General features: G+C 39.2%; 1 protein-coding gene across 1 annotated transcript in view; it reads left to right on the top strand.

Moving 5' to 3' along the window:
• Nucleotides 1-15,253, top strand: part of REPS2 (RALBP1 associated Eps domain containing 2) — a gene marked incomplete at its 3' end in the record, with an annotated part of 42,892 nt that extends 27,639 nt beyond the window's left edge. Inside the window, exons 13-14 of the mRNA XM_008945517.1 lie at nt 1,590-1,726; nt 15,189-15,253. Of these exons, the coding sequence (XP_008943765.1) occupies nt 1,590-1,726; nt 15,189-15,253 (202 nt within the window). The remainder of the gene's footprint in view (nt 1-1,589; nt 1,727-15,188) is intronic.
• Between the last annotated feature and the right edge of the window lie 479 nt (nt 15,254-15,732).

Raw genomic sequence — 15,732 nt, 5'->3', positions numbered from 1 at the left:
GTGCTGTTTTTCTGCTGCTAGCCAAAGCTTTTAAGTTTTCACACTGTTTTAAATTTTCTTGCTGTGTTACTGAGTCATAAATTGCAAATATGGAAAAACGTGTAAGAAGTATTTTATGCAAAAATGCATAAAATACCAAATGCTTAAACAAGTTTGAAAAAAGTCACTTGACTGTGACTACTGTCTCGCATGTGGCTCTTACGCCTGGGTATATGTCACTACTTCAGTGCAGTTGTGACTAAAGGTTCCTGAGCAGATCCTTGAGCTCAGACCTCCTGCTGTGCTTGTCCTGTGTAGCCTGGAGGGCTCTATAACTTCAAGGGTCTCTGTCTTTAGGTGTGACCAACCACCAAAGGCCACAATTCAAAACTGTTACAGCTCTCAGCTCTGGCATATTTTTGGCTGGTAGCTGGTATCTTACTTGAGCTTTAAAAACTAAAATTAAAATCTCAAAACTGTTAGGGTGAGCACTTTTAATGCAGGTAAAATAAACACTGTATAATATGTAAAGACTACAAAACCTTAATAATCTGATTCAAAGCTTTCCTCTTTATTTCAAGGGGGATTGGGTTAGTCTGATATATTAAAAGGCTATGGAATTCAAAACTCTACCAAGACAAAATTTAAGCATCAGTAGAAGTTTTTGTGACATTTAAATTTTGAAGCAATTTTGGCTTTCTCTCCTGTATTTATTAAAGTTTACATCAGAAACGTATCAGCATTGCCAAATGTCTGTCTCACTAAAGAGCTGTTTTCTAACAACAGCCTGTTTGGCAAAAAAGGATCCATTTCCCATTAGTGGGAGTTATTTCTGTTCTACTCGAATGTGTTTTTGGTCTTGCCTGTCATGCATAATGTGTTACAGTAAGTGTAACATCTCACATTGTCAGTGCTCATTTTGAACAAAGCTCTTGGAGAAAAACTGGTAACTACAACAGCTGAAAAGTATTGGACGCTATTCAGCAAAATCAAAATTCTTAATAAATGCACCGCACTGGGCTTAATGTGGTGTGGAAGGGCCTGGAAAGATGTACTGAGGCATACATTTCACCAGTTTGGTCACTTTGGAGCTATTCAGTTTTTCTGGACTTTGTGGAATTTGGTGACTCTTTGAAAAACTTATTCTAATAGTTAGAGTATTATAAATTACAAAATGTGTACTTGCAAGAGGTAGGTTGAAGCTATACCTGTATAAACACTACCCTTGCAGCTGGGAGAGGCAACAGAAACTGTAAGGAGCCAGGGAGGGTTTTACTCGGGTTTATTCAAAATACTTGCTACAGTTACCCTGTTCACAGTTAAAATTGCATAAGGAAGGTGACCTGAAGCTGTGATATAAAAGGCCTTAAAAAAAATACTACTATCTCTGCAAGAATGACTCGTTCCTTTCTATAGACACACAGGTTCCTCTGTTGCTAAATAAATGTCTTGTTTTAAGAGGGAACTTCTAGTCCTTAGGGTAAGGAATTTCCACCATGAATCTGAGTTTCTGTCAGTGTATTTTTAAGTACTATTCACTGTAGTTGTTTAAAACGGAATTTTGAAATAAAATATTTTCTGCTTCTCTCCCCCCCCCTGTTTTTCCCTAGGTCTTATTCTAGCACATCCATAGATGATGCCATGAAAAAGGGAGAAGAGCCCCCTACTCCACCTCCGAGACCACAGAAATCCCATTCCAGAGCTTCCTCTTTGGATCTGAACAAAATATTTCAACAAAACACACATGGTAAGCTTTCCTTCTTTCCTTCTTTTGAGACCATTTAGCTGCATACTTGGCAACTTGATCTGCTTGCACAAATCCTTGACAGTATGTGCATATGCTCTCCTTTGCTATAGATGATAGTACTACAAAATAGAAGTTGCACATTCTTGCATTACATTGCCAGTGAGGGGGAGAAATCACTGTTGCTATAATTAAGGTGATTATAACATTTTCTGGCATGATAATGGCTTAACATGCGGTAGTCTGTCATCACTAACTGTTTATAACTAATCTGGCTGTTTAGACAATTCTCATCAGTAACTACAATATATTTAATTTTTATTACTATTTTTTGTAGTTCAGAAGCAGGAAGAAAACCCTTAGTATTTATACTGGGAGAAAATGAAATCCATCGTTTGCAGACAGTTTTGATCTTGAAGTGTTCCATATGTGTGGGGACAATCAGAAACTGTTCTTTGAGTGAAAACAAAGGGTAATTTCTTTTGACATGGGTGCATGTTAAGGGGAAAGAAAATGTAGAAGGGGAGTTGGAGTGGACTGAAGGCAAAGGGCTCTGCAGCGCGTTGGTGCTGGAACAGTCCTTGAGCCTTGCACAGCGAGCGGTGGGAAGGGGAGGTGTTTGCCCAGGGCAGCAGGCACCCAGCGTCGCTGCGCTTCAGCAGCGTCCTTGAACCACGCCAGAGCTTTATGTGGTGCACTCCAGTCATCTGATTCAAGGACTAGGTTAAACATCGTCGTGTTTATGCTTCAGCAGAAAGCCAAGTTTTGACTGTGTCAAGGAATGTTTTATCTGGGCTCTCTAATGTGGCTGTTGGAGTAGAACAGAAAGACTTTCACCTCTTGCTATATGAGAATTTTTTTTGTGCAAATGCCAAACAATTCAAGAGTTCTGCTATGTGTGCTGAACCCTGAAACTCAATAGGATTTTTTTTTTTTTCTTTTTTTCCCTTGCCTTACACAGAGAATCAATTCCTGATCTTTGACTCTGGTTCCTGTTCGGCCATCTGTTGCCTCCAATTTTGATTTAATTATATGTCAGAATAAAACCCTGAATAGAGCCAAGTACATATTTTCTAAGGCAGCAAATCCTATCACAATCCAGATAAAAAGTATAACTGGAAAGAAATAACTGGGATTTAAGTTTCTCTTTGAACATAAATGAAAGGAGAATGTAAATTCTCAAAGAAATCATTCTATGAATGAAAAGTAACATCTTGCTTTTGAAATGGATTGTTTTGAAAGTCACCATTACTTTTGAAGTAATGTAACAGTTTCTTCTGGCCTATGTAAACCAACAGTGTTATAGTTAGTGCAGGAAAGGATAATTTGTCCTATCAATAGGGTTTTTTTTGAGGGTTTCCTCACTGGCAATGGCATCATTAAGTAAGAGCAGGTAGTTGATTGCTGACAAAGAAACCAAGTGCTCTGGTCACCCTAAAACTGTTCATCATATTTGGTTCAAATTTATAATTAATTACAGTCAAACCAAAAATTTACTTTAGATTGACAAAACCTAAAGTATAGTGTGCTACTAAATTTCAGAAATATGGAAGGTCTCCCAGAGGTTCATCTTCCTCTTGTACCTGCAGTGTTGTTGGCCAGTCTTTTTTTTTGTTTTTAATCTCTTGAATGACCTCTGATGGCAATGCTAAATATTTGTGGTGGTCATCATCCTCTAATGGAGCTGTTCAATTCTGTGTGAAAAATGTAAATACTCATTGGGAAAGAATAAGGAGGAATTTGTAGCCTTGAAGAATTCAAGTAAGACCTTGCTAAACTATTTGTAGCCCACTCCGAAGAAGGGTTCCATTTCCAATAAATCTGCTTCATCTGAAGGAGGGGATTAAATCAGCTCAGGTATCCCAGTGTGTCCAAGTACCATGGTGCGTTTACCTTGCTCTGCTTTGAAGTAAAATGTCTGCACTGGAAGTCATATTTTCAGTTATTTGTTCTATGTTCTATAAAGAAATCTGCATACTCTTCCCTATTCTCCTATTCCTGCAGAAGAATAGTTGTTCTTCTGCAACATCCTATAGACAATGTAATTTTAGACAGCTGCTTTCTTTTTATCCACATCTTGTTTTGATCACCTTGGGGTTGTGGTTGGTTTGGTTTTTTTGTTGGTTCTCCCCCCCCCCATCTTTTCTCTACTGATCTTGCTTCTCAGTAGAAGTTCCAGTCTCATCATTTTCAGAAACTTTTTTCATCTAGAGATGATTCTTCCTCAGGGAGTGGTCATTGTTTCAGAGCCAAACTCTTTACTGAGGTGCAGTTTGCACTTTCTGGAAGGACGGTTTGTAGCAAGACAGAGGGATTGAGTGCCTTCACCTTAGACCAAAGAACCTCACCAAAAGGAAGTGTCTGTGTGTGTATACATGAAGTAAACTGCACACAGTTGTATAATAACAAGCTGTATTCCTATTTCTGCTGACAGTATTAAATATGAAGTTAGAATAGTTTCCATCACCATCAGATGATAGAGTTACAGATGCGATATAGATAATGTGGTAGCAACATACTATTTAGGTTTCTTGGGTATTTGGGTATTACAGGCTAGTGTGAATATCAAACCTGTTGTGTTTCTATCCACAGGCCAGTTGATTACTTTCAGTTCTAATGTCCTCTTGACTGAATTTTTGCTTTATGCTTTCTCCCTGCCTTCTTTCTTCCTAGGTTTTCAAAAATAGGCCTATTGTCACAGCTGAGCCACAAAAATAAGCTGGAATGACCATCCCTTCTAGAAGCACTGTATTGCCTAGTGTCAATACAGAAAAACAGACTGTGAAATTGACCATTTTAATAGCTTTCAGGGTATATCCAACATGGCTAGAATAATCCCATTTCAGTACATCAGTTTTTGTCCTAGTAATGCTTGCTCAGCAATTTTGAGTTTGGTACATAATCTGTTCCTACATCTGAAAAGGAGTGTTCAGTAGTAGTGCATCTTATTTTCATTTCCTCATCGGTCCTGTTGATCTATCGGTATCGCTTCTTTAATTGTAAAGCTACCACTGGTTTGGAGCATTTTTTTTTTTTAATTTCATTTTCTACAGACAGAAAAAAAAAACAGCCTCTATTCTTCGGGTAAATTCAGCCAAAGACTGTGGCAGATCCCTGTTGCGAGTACTTGGGTTTTTTTGAACTGTGTTTGTTTTTCATTTACAGCTGCTGTATCACGTTTGCCACCATCTTATGATGCCACTCTCTGGGCATGTATACACAGAGAACATTTGTCTGTAATAGCTGGGATGTCCATCAGTTCATTAACCACAGAAACTGTGATTTAAAATTAGTGCATTGGGACATAACTGCACTTGAAGGAGGCGCCTTTATTCATTCTCATTCATACTATGCTGTAACTAGTGTTACCCAGGAAAAAAATAAAATATCAAGAGAACTTACTGAAAGGCCTCACCTTCTGGAAGCTCTGTATGTGAATTTCTGTTAAGAGATGCTAAGACAGAAATATGTTCTAATTTTTTTGTTTGTTTTAAATTGTGTATTCTTTATGTTAGCATCTGAGAAAAAAATCAGTGCTGCTAGATTCTCAATGTACTTTTCGTTGAATATATGATGTCTGGCATTTGGCCTGTGTACATACTAAGAAAATACTTGGCTAGGTTTTGTACATTCCTGGAAAGACAACAGTGGGTTTTAAGTAGAAACAAAAATGTCAGTTTAAATGCATGTGTGACCTTGTTTACATTCATTTCTTCTCTAGCCCAGTGTTTAGTCAGATACAAGCCAAGAGCTCTCAGAGCAAACCCTGTGAGCCTGCAGCCTGCAAAGTTTTCCTGCATTGTTCACAAAGGTGGTTAGCAGAACTGGTTGTTCTCTGGGGTTCCTCTTGCTCCCTTCCATCTGTCCTGCAGTCCAGGTGAAGGAGCAGGTGTTGAGGGAGCCAAAATTGTCACAGCTTGGAGCCCAGTGGTCCTGCAGTGAAGTCCCCAGGCATTTTTTACTCTCAACAGCAGCAGTAAGCTAGGGTCTGCCTTGGGGTAACTCTGGGACTGGGGCAAGTCTCAGCTTAAGTGTTAAAACCCAGAAATGTGTCCATTGTCTTCTGGTCTTTAGCTTAGTTATGTTTTCTGCCCATAACTATTAAAGAATTTACTTCTGGGCAGTTACAGGCACTTTCAGCAGTCTGGGTCTTGTTATGTTGATACAGTTGCCTCTGAAATACATTTTATTTCCCATTTAGTTTAATTTCTGAATTACATAACGTGCTTTAATTGACAGTTCTGTTGAACAAAGGACTCTTGTTTGGAAAAGAGAATTTGCTTTGATGAAAAAACAACATTGGCATAAACAGTGTAATTTCATGTTGATATGGAAGCAGATTGAGTATCTGTGTAATTAATCAAAACAGCCATATAACTATTTACAAATGAATTTTTAACTGAGGGTTTTCAGCACTCATTTACTCTTGAAAGTTACCTCCTGCTGTGGCTGTCCCTGCAGTGAAGAACGTGTGGAATGCAGGCACCATTTCTTCTGTCCCCTTAGAAGCAAATACTGCGTAACCTGGATTTGCTCCTTTAGGGGTGCTGCTTTCAGCCAGCAACATGAGGCTAGTATTTTTTTTTTTTTTTTACTCCCTTTTAAAATATGAAGTGTTAAGTACCACACTTGGTAAGGGGGGAATGCAGCTAGCATTTTATCATAAGTGCAGTGTTTTCAGTTACGGGTGATGTTTTCTTAACTACAGTCAGATCTGTAACCTCCGCTTATCTCTGCGGGGCTAGCGGCAGCTGCCAAACAAGAAAACATCCCCTCTGCTCTAAATGTAGCGTTCACAGAAAAGGAACAAGGGAACAGATTTGTTGATGTGAATCAGCATTCCCATAAGTGATAAAAATATCACCACATCACTTCGATATTCCTTCATCTACATGTTTACCACACAGTTAAAAGTGGTACTTTTATCGTAAGACTCGGTCAGTACAAACTTTTTTCTGCATACTTTCAGTACCTTAGTGCTGGAGGAAGACTGGTGTTCAGCATCACATTTTTATCCTCTTTTTTTCATACCTTTGAAGAGGACTTTTTTACTGCTTTTACTTCATTATTTCATTCACGTAGCACAACCTTTCCTTGGACATACCGGCTTAGTGTGCCAAGTGTGGAGATTTATGAATAGTAGGTGTGTGTTGAGATGTCTTTGGGTATTCATATTTGCCCACCCACAGTGAAATTTTATGTATTTCTGAATGTTTATCAGTCCATGTATCAAATAAAAGAATTCTGTGATTCTATAGGAAAGAGGATTTTGAGAATTAAAATTATTGTTGCTCCATTGCCACACACATTTTGATACAAACAGGTCCAAATAGTTACCGTAATACTATATCCAGCTGTTTTCAGTAATGTGTTTTCAGCTACATCATATTTTTAGTTTAGTAAGCCAAATGCAGGTGACTTCTCCTATTGGGTACATGGAACTGTGTACTAAAAAGCCTGTCAAACTAAACTTACATTAAATATGATTACTGCATTATCTTCTGTATTTTTTTTATGCTTAATAATTTTATGCTTAATTGAGTCACAAGAACCTCCAGGTCCCTGGGGGTGTTGGTGGTTAGCCGGGTGAATAATGAGCCAGCAGTGTGCCCAGGTGGCCAAGAAGGCCGGCAGCATCCTGGCTTGTATCAGAAATAGTGTGGTCAGCAAGACTAGGGCAGGGATCATCCACCTGTACTTGGCACTAATGACGCTGCACCTTGAATATTGGGTTCAGTTTTGGGATCCTCATTACAACAAAGACATTGAGGTGCTGGTATGTTCCCAAAGAAGGACAACGAAGCAAGTAAAGGGTCTACAGAACAAGCCTTTTGAGGAATGGCTGAAGGAACTGGGGTTGTTAGCCTGGAGAAAAGAAGGCTGAGGGGAGACTGTTGCTCTCTACAACTGTTTGAAAGGAGGTTTTAGTGAGATGGGTATCAGTTACTTCTCCCAGGTAACAAGTGATAGGACAAGAGGAAACAGCCTCAAGTTGTGCCAGGGGAGGTTTAGATTCAATATTAGGAAAAATTTCTTCACCAAAAGGGTTGTTAAGAATTGGAACAGCCTCTGCCACTTGATGGAGACACCATCCCTGGAGATATTTAAAAGACATGTAGATGTGGCGCTTAGTGACGTGGTTAAGTGGTGGACTTGGCTGTGCTCAGATAACAGTTGGACTTAATGATCTTAAAGGTCTTTTCCAAACTAGATGATTCTGTGATTCTATGATTGTAATTATATTTGCTAGGAAATACCTGCATCTATTGAGGTTAGCTGTCTGCAAGTTGTTATTATTAAAGGCAAGATTTTAAGGGGTTATGCAGAGGATTGTTGTTTGTTTTACCATAAATACAGAATTTTTTTAACTAACTTTTTGGTTCAAAGATGAAGTGACAAGGGGAAGTGACCTAGAATAGTAATGTCCTTTTTAATGCTGAATTTAGATCACAGTGAGTTTAAGTAATTCATTCTCAGGACCCTTTCCTCTCATTGTTCTTGTATTACTCTTGTTTTACTAAAATGCAGCTACTTTCTTGGTTAATAGGGCTGGATTTTACTCATGCTGTAGTACTATGCTGTCTTGCACATTGCTGTGTTGAGTTTATTAATCGGACCAAAACATTAAATCAGGAAGATGACATAAGGTCCTGAAGGATGATAGTAGAGTTCTGAAGGACTTTTATTGTAGAATGTGATAATGGCAAATGACATCAGCAAAAGATGCTATTTCACTAAATATTGTTTGCACAGTGTACAAGAGCCTTAATGTTGCCAGCATCATCAAGTTAATCATGCAGAGTCAAGTTAGTATCTTCAGTTATAAGAATTATAAAACAATTGCAATTTAAATTAAAAATGTCTTTTATGTATAAACCACAGAGAATACAAAATTGGGCTGCTGTTTATACTCCTACACTGTATCACTGCAGTGAAAACACTGTGAAATGCTTCCTTAACATAAACATTCAAAAAACATTTTTTTTCGACCACAGAATAGTTTGGGGGATTTTGTTTGGTTTGGGGTTTTTGTTGTTGTTGTTTTGTTTTGTTTCCTTTTGGGACTCAGCTCCTGATCTGTTACAGGAGCTGCTGCTCTCTTCTAGTCCTGTTCTCCTTCAGAATATCACTGAACTGAGCTTATTCTTAATAAAATATGAATGTCTTCGCTCTGATTTGAATGGAAGAGCTTTATGCCTCTCAGCCTTTTAGTATTTTTTGTGATGGATTTATGTGTTTACAACTATGTAACTTATTTCTTTGCCCAGCTGGACAAGGACATAAGGCTGAATATGCTGGAGAAGATAGTGGGGACATAAACGGATGAATGGTTATTGCATAATAGGAATCTGACGGGGTAACGTCTTACTGCATTTTTAGATTTTTAAATTTTTATGTCTGTCTCTAAGGGCTGAGTACAGGAAGTACTTGTGTGTAAACTGGGGTAAATCTTACCAGCCTTTCAAGTGTAACTGTGGCTTGACAGTTTGTGTAAATGGAACTTTTTAAAATTATTTTTTCTTATTTTTGTAATCATGGCTCTTGTCTTTCTGAGATTGAGGAATGGCTTACAGTCTGTTTTTGTTCTGTTGCAGGTTGTTAAAAATGAAATTTTAATCTAAAAACCTCTTGTATGCTGAAAATTAAGATTGAAGTGTTTTCAGTGGGCCCTATCAGCCATGCTGACCTCTTTTCATAATCCCATGTGGGTTACTCTGTTCTGTGAAAAAAACGGTAGTGCATCATAGAATAGTTTTACAGATCAAACGAGAGGATCTTCTGTTTCTCATGTGGAACAGCAGGGCAAGTTGCCTCCCTTGTGGGGAAGACCCTGGAGATGTAGATGTCCTCAGGAAGTGTCTGAGCTACTGGTGGGATGGCAGGGGTGGTGGGTGCTGGCCCATTGCTCTTCCCAGCTCCCATGTGCTTGTTCTGAGTTGATCTGTGTTGGAAATGGTCACAGGCAGCAGGTGCCAGAGCCTCCAGCACTCCTGTTCGAATCTGCAGAGGTGAGAAACTCTGGCAGCATGGGTCTGTTGGAGGTACATGGAGGTACTGTGCCTCCCTGTGGGTGGACAGTGAAGCTAAACATGAAGTGAGAAGGCACAAAATCATGATTTCAAGGCAGGAGGGAGGAGAAATAGTCCCCAAATAAGAATACATAGAAAAGGAAGAGCTAGAAAGACAGTAGCTAGAAAGTGAAACTGTTTAAGGAAAATGAGGGTCGGGAAGTTAAAAACACAAGTGTTGTGGGCCTGTGATGCAAAACAGAAAATAAATGTTTTTTTTTAAAAAAATAAGTCTATCTTACAGGCTCTACTTAAAACATGATGAATTTCATGGATATGGCATTAAAAGATGACATCATAAAAAGCACCTCTAATGGTGCCTTGCTTGTTTGATTTGAAAGTGACCCACCAAATACATAAGCACACCAGTGTGCTAACTGAAGTCACTCTGCAAGTTCTTAGTGCAGAAGCATTAATTGCCTAAAAGCTTGGCTTTATCTCTTCCTAATTACTTGGCAAGTACTTGGGTGATTTTCCATGCAGTTGAGGTAGGAGCTATGTTCTGTACGATTAACACAAGAGCTTGTAACAACAGTGTGTCTGTGACATCAGGTATGTGTATCTCTTGCTGTGACTTAGGAAGCTTTGCTGCTGAGCAGATTCCCAGAACTAACTGTGAGAAAAGCATTTATTCTGGCACTGGTAATGCTCTCCACAGTCTTTCTACAAACCTGACGACAAAATTAATGTCAGGAGTCAAAAATTTTTTTTTTTAATTTGCTGTTACCTTTTTAAGAGACATTAGTAAGAATTATTGAAACAGATCCCTAGATAAATAGATATTTCACAAGCACCTTACTTGAATCCTTCATTAAATATACATTTCTGGCTACAGCTTTAATATTTTTTTTTTTCTTACTGTAACTTTTTGTAGACATAGTAGTGAGAATAAATCTCCTGTAAAAGTTATTTCACAATCACTCTACACTGTTGTCAGAAATGTAAATAAATGAAGGAGTGTAGAGAACAGTGTCACTATTACAGGATGTCCAAGTACCAATTTCAGTGAGCAAGAAGGGAAGTTTTGTGAGATGGAGGTAAACAGAAACCAGATTAGACATGGAACTTTTTTTGTGGTCTGCCTTTGGCTACACAAGCAGGAAAAGTATCTCAAAAAACTCTCAAAATAACATCAAGAGTGAAAGGGTGAAAATGCCAGCTTCCCAAACTACCTGAGGAACCAAAGCCTTAGGTAGTTCAGGGAACTGAGAGTAATACATTCTGTTGGCTTATCTTCTTCGAACTATTTTCAGTATTGCAGATCCTTTGCTTCCTGATAAAATGTATTTGTTGGCCTATTGTTAAACCTGATCTGGGAGCTAAGCACTCTGAAGCAGCATAACCTGAGGTAAATCTGACATGCCACCAGCCATTTCCTTGATCCGTCAGCTCTGTAGTACCCACCTGGAAAATACCAAACACATCAGCCGGACTCTACCGAAGAACCCTAACAGAGTTTTCTCCTATTTTAAGTCCCTGGATGTTCTGCTTATGCACATGCTCAAGTCAGATGAGAAAAAGGGATGTGCTTTTTTCACTTAGAGCTTTAACTTGCCCAAGGTGATAGCTAGGATAAGGTGATCGCCATAGAATACCAGGAGGGAAGGTGGCTGCAGTGAATGGAAATTAAATAAATACCTGACATGGAAATGTTTCAAGAAGTGTAGGTTTACATGCTGATGCTCTTATACTAATTAATTTTAAAAAATAGCATGCCTACAAGCTCAGCTGGGTGGGAGTTGCAGCGCACTGCTCTTAGAGGTTGCTGTAAAGGATCCCAAGGGTCCAAATTTGTTCCACCCTGTTTGGCATCCTCCCCTGCTGCTGTGCCTGATGAGCTAAAGATCTACTTTGTATAGGTTTGAGTGGACTGTGATAATTTTATATTTTTCCTTGATCTTCTCTTCCTAGATCAAAAAAAGTCAAAGGAGCTATTTTGATGGTCACCATGACTGGTATTTTTCACTACCATGGGCAGTGAAAGTGCTGAAGGTTTGTGTTGGCTGGGGAAGCTGGAGGCAGAGCAGTGTGGCCAGATACCATGCCACGGCCTCTTCTCAGAGTGTACAGTTACAGCCTGGTGTTTGTTTTAAAATAGTAATCTAGCTTCAGATTGGAAAACTTTTTTTTTTTTTTATCTAGTATGGTGTCCTGTCAGTACTATAAGACCTTTGTGTTTGCCAAAATAGGGTGGAAAAATGATCCTGGAAGTTTTCCATGCAGATAATTGGCCTTAAAGCATAAACATGCTAAGTAAAGAGCCATGATTTTTGAAAGCCTTATCACGGTCTTTGTGGGAGTAACTAGTGCATGAAAACTCTATCGTTAGCAGAATACATGTGATATGGATACTGGATATGCATACATTTATTTTACTGGTGTGGCCTTTCCATAGTACTATTTCTGTGACTGGCTTTACGTGGCTCACCTGGTTTGAATGTCAGCAAGCTGCTCAGTAAAAAGGCGACCTGTGCAAGGCCCATCTCTCCAGTTCCCTGTGCTTTTACACAGGCTGTGAAGACTTGTTTTCAAAGAGCATGCATGCAGCATGCCTCTTATCCAAGCCTTGAGATCTATACCTGGAAATACGACATTTGTCTGTCCTCTGCTCAGTCCCAGGCTAGTTGCTTTCATTTTGGAAACAGACTTCCCCCTCTATTTGTGTTCACTCTCAGAGGTAGCACAGTAATGCCATCTCTAACAGCAAGAGCAGATCTGCGTTGGGTGTTCTCCATGGAAGGCAGGCATTCTGGAATAGCCTAACATTGCAGGACACCTGATGATACACATAAAAAGTACCTGTACATGTCCTTTTTTAAGGCAGCAACACTAGAGAAAGCTGAAGTGTGCAGCATCGATCATTAAATTTTTTTTCACCATCAGGCAATGTAAAAAAAAAATGAGATTTTAGGAAGTTGTTTTAAGTCCTTAAAAGTCAACTAACTTTAGTCTAGGAGTTGTGCTCACATAAGCATGATTTCTTTCTAACAACAGGCAAAAGATGTTCTGCAACAGCAGGAATTTTATGAATATTTCATGAGTAGCTTAAGTTAGAATTTGCAGGATTAAAAAGAGGAAACTGGGTCAGATGCACATGCATCTAACTTCTTTAATGCTAAATTTATATATGTTGTATTTTGAAAGCTGAAGAAGGAGCAGGTTTTTGGGTGTGGAGGTTTTTTTTTGTTTTTTAATTTGAAGATCTTATGGAAAAATTATTTTCACCCTTGAAATTTTTTGGACCAAATCCCAGGACACTTGTGGAGTTTCATAGTGTGTGCAAGTACTTCAGGAGATGATTTTTCAGCAAACCTGACACCTTTCTACATAAAGATGACGCTGCTGCTTTCTTAGATATATCGCTGGATTTGAAGGATCGGGGAGCAAGGACAGCAAGTGCTGTATCCTTCTAGAGCTGAATTTGAGGCGAGTTCTCAATGAACGCAGCTCTTGCTGTAAAACTCTTGAGGGCCTGCTGGAGAGTAACCCAGCAAATAGAAGAATAATGGGTGCTGGTGGGCTATATGTATTGAGAAGGGCCAAGGGAGGAGATCAGTGCTGCTGACTCTGGCCTCACATGCCTCTTCCCAGGGACCTCCACTCTCCTGGCAGCACTGCAGTCCATAGCTTCCTATTTGGGCTGCCAGGGGCTTATTAGGAAGCGCATGTGATTTGTGCTCCCCTATGACGTTAGGGCTGGTTGTAGAGCAGTGATAATCACTGGTGATGGAGGGAGGGTAACATGCGTGCAGGTTTCTTCTGTGGAGCGTTGCAGCACAGCTCCCAAGAGGTCTCCTGAAGATAAACGTATCATATTGTGCGTACTTGATGATCTTGAAGGTCCCTTCCAACCTAAAGGATTCTATGATTCTATGTTAGTGTGCAGCTGATGGACCTGCAGACCACTGCTGTTTGAGTTAGATGGTGTTTGCAAGTATTGCTACCAGCTGTAATTGCTAAAGCCACTGCCAGTGCTCAGACAAATGAAGTAATAACCTGAAGTTCACACTTTAAGGAAAGGAAGGTTTCTTACTGCACTGTTTTTTTCTGAAGATCAGTTACACGGAAGAGATGGAGACTGTAGTGATGACATCATCATGGTACAGTAGTGGTCTTATAAACCGAACAAATTAAATGCAAGAGAGAGATTCCTAATCATGTTATTTCAGATCTCTGCTAAGACCTGTAGATGTGTTAGTGGTTCTCTTGCTTAACCTAAGTCGGGTTTTAATAGTTCTACCTCTCTCATCGGCATTGTGTGCAGTAATACTAGCTTTCATTTTGATTGAAGACGTGGTGATACAGAAAATGTAAAAACCTACAATATATTATAAGCTTCTTTGGAGCTTTATCTAGTCAATATGACTGTTCTGAATGTTTTTACCCACACATTTTTACTCTCATGTAACTGTTGTTAACTGGATAATATAGTTTGTCTTCATATTTTCAACCATGTAGACATTTTTAGACTTGATATATAACATGTAAATGCCTAAGCTATAACAAGGCTTGTAATGGTCTTTGTGGATTTTAAAAATACACAAACAAACAAAAAGTGTTTAAATGTAATTGCTTACTTAGCATTATTGGGGTAAAAAGCATTTCTAAGTTTAATATTGTGGGTTTTTTCTGCAATGCAAGTAACCACCAGTGCAAGATGGACTGTCTGGTATCTTTGCCAGTGCAAATGCTGAGCACTCAGTGCAACAGGAGCCTGGGGATTGTTACCCTCCCTCTGTGCTGGCTCAAAAAAAGCTGACATAGTGTTATATTAAAGGGACCTGAACAAACTGTTGGGATTTTTCTTCTTCCCCTTACTTCTCCTCCTCCCTCCGAAACACCTCCAGTAATAGCATGCTAATACAAAACAGATGAGCCAAAGAAATGGATTTTTTTTGTTGTTCATTTAGGCTTTTGTCCTTTTAATTCCATGGCAAATGTTTGCTTTTTAAGACTTTACTCCATCACATGGTGTGCTTTATCTGGGCTGAATGCTAATGTCTACACTGAATACTAAAGCATCACTTTAAAAAAAAGGCAATAACATTAATTGACAAGGAGCAAAATCCCAAGGGCAACTAGACCCTGTTTCTGGAGTTCTTTAGCTAGAATTGGATTGCTTTAGCTACAGCTTTTGTGGCTGACTGGCTTCCACCTATGCTTTTTATCGTAACATTGTGGGGTTTTAAAGCAGTTAAGTCACTACTCATTTGTTACTCATGAAGTGACTTCAAACAAAGTTTTGCTCGATAAAGATCAAGTTTGGTTTCTATTATTAAAATGTTGACTACTGCCTCTTTGCTAAGAATTATGAAAATTAATTCTGGTTTTATTGGGAATTGAAATAATGAGGTGTTGGTTGGTTTTTATCATTTTCTTCTTTCCTCTCTGTTCAGCTGTGAGGTCTGGCTGGCTGCCTCCCCCACCGCCTGCACTGCCCCCTCGACCTTCAGTATCTCAGGTATGGACAAAGGTTGAGCACTTTGCTGTCTATTTGCTTGTTAATTTTCCTGTTGCAGTGGTTAGCCCTAGCTGGCTTGGGCATGGCCGTTGTTCTTGCTTCCGAGTTAATGCAAATCTGCAGTTTGCTCTGCAGTTCCATACATGTTCTCCTTCACTGGTCTGTCTAGCCAGTGATTGCAGTGTCAAATTGCAGACCAATTAAATCTCTTTGTAGCGGTGTTGACATGCACCCACTAGAAAAAGCTGTAAATTAAAGGCTGGTAAGGCTAGTCTACTAATTAGAGTTTCATGCCTGAAAGGCATGGACTTGATACCTGCTATTTGCTTCTCAGGCTTCAAATGATCAGAGGGCATCTGCCAAGTGAGCCAGGGCTTGTACAAGTGTATTTCACCCATGTGTTTAAAAATAATGCTGAAAGGAAACAATGCCATGTCAGTTATGTTATTAAGTTTCAAACCATTAGCGGTATGCTTCTG

Source organism: Merops nubicus, unplaced genomic scaffold (assembly GCF_000691845.1).
Source record: "Merops nubicus isolate BGI_N331 unplaced genomic scaffold, ASM69184v1 scaffold308, whole genome shotgun sequence".
Lineage (NCBI taxonomy): Eukaryota > Metazoa > Chordata > Aves > Coraciiformes > Meropidae > Merops > Merops nubicus.
This window is presented reverse-complemented; position numbering and strand designations above follow the sequence as displayed.